The sequence below is a fragment of the Trypanosoma rangeli genome (genome assembly GCF_003719475.1).
Source record: "Trypanosoma rangeli strain AM80 chromosome Unknown Tra_15.4_contig_00151, whole genome shotgun sequence".
Taxonomy (NCBI): domain Eukaryota; phylum Euglenozoa; class Kinetoplastea; order Trypanosomatida; family Trypanosomatidae; genus Trypanosoma; species Trypanosoma rangeli.
Window position 1 is genome coordinate 1,342 of NW_021705897.1, and position 5,275 is coordinate 6,616.

Sequence of the window (5,275 nt, forward strand, 5' to 3'; positions counted from 1 at the left end):
TATATATATATATATATATATATATATATATATATATATATATATATCTGTACCTGGTCTTCCGTCCAGCTTTTATTATTTCTTACACTACTAGTGTAATACCGGCTGAAAAACCTTGTTGACTGTGGGCCCTTATGTCGTTTTTCCCCTTTTTTTTCCTTCTCTTTTGACACTAGATGAGATGTTTCGCTACCACGTGGAGCTGGTGGGATGCGAGTGGACGAATGATCAGCCCCCGGAGGGCGCTCCAGTAGCATGTTTTGAGGTTTACTGTCACAGGCATGGTGCCCGATATCGAGTGACACATTTTCCATTTGAGTTTACGGTGCGCAGTGCGCCAGAGACAGACACACTATTTCTCTTACTGCTGCGTGGGGACACCGTTTTGGCAAGTGGCGACGCGGTTCATATTGGTGGCACCAACCGGTGTGTGGGCCTCCGCACAGTAGCACTCAAGGCCGGGGGGGCAGTTCTGTGCAAGGTGCGCATTATGTGGTGTGTTGAGGCGGAGGATCGGACGGTGTTTTTGAGAGGGGTGGAGAACTGTGCGGGAAGCGAGGGTCGTGCCACGCCGGATGCAGAGAGAGATCGACCTTCTATACACGTCGGAGGGGCGTCGGTCGCGAGCGGTACATTGGTGCGACGTACGTGTCCTACGGAAAAACCATCGACTGTTTTAGAGGTTTCTCCCGTCTGCTGTGAGGGATCGGCGCCAAGTGGGACGGCGCAGCATCAAGAGGAGGGGGCTGCAACTTGGCTCAGTAATGTTTCTCCACCGTCTCCGCCGGCTCCGCCAGAGAAGGGAGCTCAGTGGTCGGTGGGGAGCCCCCAACACGCCCTGAAGGATCTTCTTGATTACTACGTAACCTCCACACAGGTTGTTGAGCGACCGAGGGCATGGCGAAACTTGTATACTAGTCCTGCCCCGCTTCTTGTTGCGAGTGGTTTGCTGCAGGACGAGGCGGAATCAATTCCGATGAAGAAGTCTGAAACGCAGTGCGCACCTCGTGCCTCTCTTTCAGTTGTGGGGAGTTCAGCCCTCGAGGATATTCGCCTGCATCCTACAAAGGCTCCGCAGGACGCGGACGATCTCCACCAGACCCTCTACAGACAGAAAATGAAAGTGAAGTGGCGGACCGTTGTGTCTCCAGCGCTTGCCGCCCTACCGTCTGCAATGCATGAGGGTTCATGACCACGAAGGCATGCGTGTGGGCTTGGAGGAACCAACGACATCGCTTCTCCGTGTGCAATAGATGCTCTTTTTTATAATAGCGACTATACATGTAACTCTTGTGGTTGCCAGATTCCTGTTTTAGGTCCTATTAAGGTGAGGGGTCAGCTTGCTCTCTTTGCGTTTTTTTTTTACTTTTTCTTCATATTCAAGCGAAGCAAAGCCGAGTCAAGCGGAACAACTCTTAAAACAAAAACAACACCGCCGCATTTTTCCTTTTATTTTCAAGTTGTTTTTTGAACCACCCTGAGAGGAACCAAACAAGATGGCAAGTCCCTTCCTTGCTGGCGTACTTGCTGTTGGGATGCCATTGGGCGGCGTCATGGGTTACCGAAAGGGGAGTGTGGCAAGCCTGATTGCGGGTTCACTAAGTGGTGCCTTGATGGGTGTGTCAACCCTTCTTTTGATGCAGGACCCCGCGAAAAAAATGGGAAACCGGCTTGCTGCCACCGTAACGTTTATTGTCGCCTTTGCCATGGGGCAGCGCTACTACAAGAGAAGGAAGTTGGCCCCGTTAATCGTTGCCTCAGTGAATGCGTTGAGTTTTCTCCTCGTCTTCGGCCCTAATTCTTTTTCAACTAAAAACTGAGGATGTCAATTTTCCTATTGGGGTCTCATTGCGGCTTTTCTCACGGGCCTCTGTTGTCTGCGAGGGAGGCTGCACTTTAACGGGGGTGTTTTTTAAACCGCACTCTGGGAAGGTAGGAAAGAAAAAGAAATGGAGGGAAAGGTGTGTTCTCATTTTTTTTTTTTGTTTCAACGTCTTTCAATTAGGTGTTGTTTTGTTGGCCCACTGCTGTGGAGAGAAGAGCATTGCACTTTCTCCCCTTAGTTATGTGTTTTCTTCTTGCTTCTTTTTTTTTTTGTTCCTGAGCTAGGGGATGAGGCGAAGGCTGTGGGTGCCACTACGTCCGCCGCAGTGGGTGGGGTGCTGCTGCCGCAGGTCCACTGCTGAAGGGTACAGCTCTGCGGGGGAGCACGAGGGTGCGGCGAATGTGGCGTTGCAGCGGCTTGTTCACTCACTTGGGTTTGAGCTGAGAGACATGGACCAACTTGTCCGTGGCCTCGCCACAGGTGAAAAGCCATACACAATTGCCGCTAAAAAAACGGTTCTCACGCAGCCTACCCGGCTTGCAGATGCATGCATGAAGCTCCCCGTGCTTCTGCCGGTCTTTTGTAATGTGGCAATCGCGCACCAAAGTTTGAAAGCTTCCTCGACGAGTGACACAGCCACAGCAGGTACTGTGGCGGGCAGGGAGTGTGGGAGTCGTGAGGTTGCGGCCCTGCTTCACCGCAGTGCTCTCCGCACCGAAGCGAGCGTGCATATTCGGGAGGTGAAACACCTCTCCGATGTTTATTTACGCAGCGGGGCACTTGTCACATTATCCGTGGCACTTTGTGAGTCCATGCGGGAGTTTCGTCGTGAGGGCAAACGCCGCTGGCGGGATCTTCGCGAGTGTGACATGGCGAAGACAAAGCAGCTTCACTCTTGGCGCTCCGATGGGCTTAAGATGCACGTGAAGGCCTTTGCATCTCTCGATGATGCCTGTCGTTCCTTGTTTGGCAAGGCTGTAGAGGCTGAACTCGGCAAGCCAGTTGATGCTGCATGTAGACAGACGTTGTGCTTGTGCATCACGACAATTATTTCCATGACCGTTTCGATTGCGGATGAACTCCATTGGCATCTTTCGAGGCCTTCAGTGAGACAAAGCGGCGGTGAGGAACTGCAGCTGCTTGAGCACCGCGTAATCGACTGCACCTCATCTATACGAAATACGGCCTATACGTTTTTGGCACGCATAGTTGAGGGAACGACACGCTTCACAGAAGACGCGGTACATGTTTCTCAGTTTTCCCCCGTCCTTTCAGCTGTCGAAGGTCTGCTTGCGGTCATGGAAAGCAGTACGAACCTTCCTCTCAGCGGGGAAGTATGTGATGGCGGATGTGGCCTAGTCTCAATAGTTATGTGGCTCTTGCTGACGGCCTCGTCTCTTTCTCAAGCACCTCCGTTGAAGTTGGAGCGGCGGTTCGTTTCCTGCCTGCAACAACTTTGGCAGAATCTGGCGCCCCCGCTAGAGCGTAGCTCCAGAGACAAGGTGATGACGCACCGCACAATACATGCCTCGCTTAACCTTCGCTACGCCCACTTGAGAGCCGAGCTCAAAGCAGGTGAAAGTAACAAGTTTTTTGCGCTAGACCCGACGAAATCCCTGCTTCTTCTTCGGATGCTGACAAGTACTGTAAACACATTTGCTGCACTGAAAAAAAACTCAGACCACATCAACGGCCGAAATGTTGATGCCCCATGTTGTTTTGTGCCGCACGGTGTTGGAGATGGAGGTGGAAATATATTTTGTTGCGTGTAAAAAGACGGGCCGGGAACTGACAACCCCGGCGGATATTTCCCACGCATGGACGGACGCCCGAAGAGAGGGCACAGTAACGGACCCTGATTGGGAACCGGTGCTGCAGGCTGCGTCCTTCCTGCGCGTGGCTGTTAGTTCGCTTGTGCACACGTACATCAGAATGTATGCATCGCAGGATATTTCTGCGTTCGCACCAATGTATGAGGAAAAGGGTAACATTTCATTTGTTGAGTGTTGTGTGTATCGGTTCATGCGAGGTATTTCAACCTCCTTTTTTCCACTGCTTCGTCGTCACTACATTGATAGCGCTGGAACAGCGGTGCTGACAAGCTCGCTTCATTGTTTTCTGGCACTCAAGCAGCTGAGTGACGTCATGGACGGTGACGGAGAGGAGCGGCGCCGTGGAGTAAAGTCGGCGTTTCGTGTGTGTGGGGTGAGTCTTTCGCAGGCGACGGAGGTGGCGTTTTTTCTCTCACTGTATCGTCGTGACCATCAGGCGCTGCTGGGTGATGGGTTGGGCGGCTCCGTCGACACGATCGATGGCTCGGTGGTATCCTCCTACGTTAAGGAGGTTTTGTTTGCTCTGGATCACAACACAGCAAAACAGTTGTGGCACCTGCGCAGCAAAAAGGTGTTGCGGTGCTTCACGGGCATGTCATGTGCAGATGAGTTGGTGGACGAACGACAACAGCGGCGGCAAGCGCAATCGATTCTAAGTGTTGTCCATGCGCACGTCGTTCATCCCTCATTTCTGTGGATGCCTCTTTTTCAGCTGCAGGAAATGGTGTTTGTTTTGTCTCAGAACCGCGAGTTAACGAATGGGCTGCAATCGCATCTGAAATCCTCAGGCGCAGGGGATGCAGAGGTGTCCGCTATTGTTCGAGTGGGGTCTGTGGGCGGGACGCTCCGGCACTTTGGGCGGGCTCTTGGGTATTTTGTTCTGCGCCTGTATGTGGTGACCAACGTTCTCCGCTGTTACCGTGATGGTCTTCGACGGGAGCAGAACCTCGCTCGCCTACCGCTGGCTGGCTCCTCACCGGCTGTGAAGAAGCGGCACGTGTGGGCGCAAAACATGGCACTCACGCTGCACAAGAGATGTCCCGGGTTGGCGGCAGAGGTGGAGGGACTTGACCCCACACGTCGCACACACTGCAAGCGGGCAAATCGTCGCATTCTGGCGCGACTTGAGGCAACTTGTCTGCTTGCAGTGCGCCACAGCCTGTTGTTTCATGTCAAAAAACAGCGGAAAAAGTGGCGTGCAGAAAAGGCGATGCATCGCCTAATGGACGGTGGTGCTGCCGTTGCGGATGGCTCTGTTAGGGCATGCGCTCAAGCCGAAAGGGCAACCCAACTGGACACCCTCACAATTCACGCCAAGCGAGCTAACGCAACCGCACCGTTGGGGTTTTCTCTGTATGGGGAGCGTCCCTCTATACGCCGACTGGCCGTCTCAGACTACAGGGACGACTCCGAAGATAATCCCACCGACAAAAATGTGAACGACACTCCTTTTTCAGAGGCACTCCGTGCAGCAGGGGTTGTAGAGCCTTGCTGCGTTGTTGGATGGCGCATTCTACAGGTTGACGGTGCTGATGTGACGAGCAGCAGTGACGTCATTGCACTTCTTAAGGGGAAACATGCGTTTTCCATGACACTCGCTCCTCCTGCATAAGACTTG

At 52.9% G+C, this 5,275-nt stretch overlaps 4 protein-coding genes across 4 annotated transcripts, besides 1 other annotated feature; all 4 read left to right on the forward strand.

Moving 5' to 3' along the window:
* Positions 1–47: a microsatellite.
* Positions 48–181: 134 nt separating this feature from the next.
* On the forward strand, positions 182–1,192 carry TraAM80_04898 (uncharacterized protein; the record flags this gene model as incomplete). The annotated part of the gene is made up of 1 exon (XM_029381805.1): positions 182–1,192. One exon carries the CDS (start codon positions 182–184, stop codon positions 1,190–1,192), a length of 1,011 nt encoding a protein of 336 aa, XP_029238286.1.
* A 304-nt stretch (positions 1,193–1,496) lies between these two features.
* Positions 1,497–1,820, forward strand: TraAM80_04899 (putative transmembrane protein; the record flags this gene model as incomplete). Its single annotated transcript, XM_029381806.1, has 1 exon — positions 1,497–1,820. The coding sequence occupies one exon, from the start codon at positions 1,497–1,499 to the stop codon at positions 1,818–1,820; it is 324 nt and encodes a 107-aa protein (XP_029238287.1).
* A 292-nt stretch (positions 1,821–2,112) lies between these two features.
* TraAM80_04900 (uncharacterized protein) lies at positions 2,113–3,597 on the forward strand (the record flags this gene model as incomplete). Its single annotated transcript, XM_029381807.1, has 1 exon — positions 2,113–3,597. The coding sequence occupies one exon, from the start codon at positions 2,113–2,115 to the stop codon at positions 3,595–3,597; it is 1,485 nt and encodes a 494-aa protein (XP_029238288.1).
* A 160-nt stretch (positions 3,598–3,757) lies between these two features.
* Positions 3,758–5,269, forward strand: TraAM80_04901 (uncharacterized protein; the record flags this gene model as incomplete). The annotated part of the gene is made up of 1 exon (XM_029381808.1): positions 3,758–5,269. One exon carries the CDS (start codon positions 3,758–3,760, stop codon positions 5,267–5,269), a length of 1,512 nt encoding a protein of 503 aa, XP_029238289.1.
* Between the last annotated feature and the right edge of the window lie 6 nt (positions 5,270–5,275).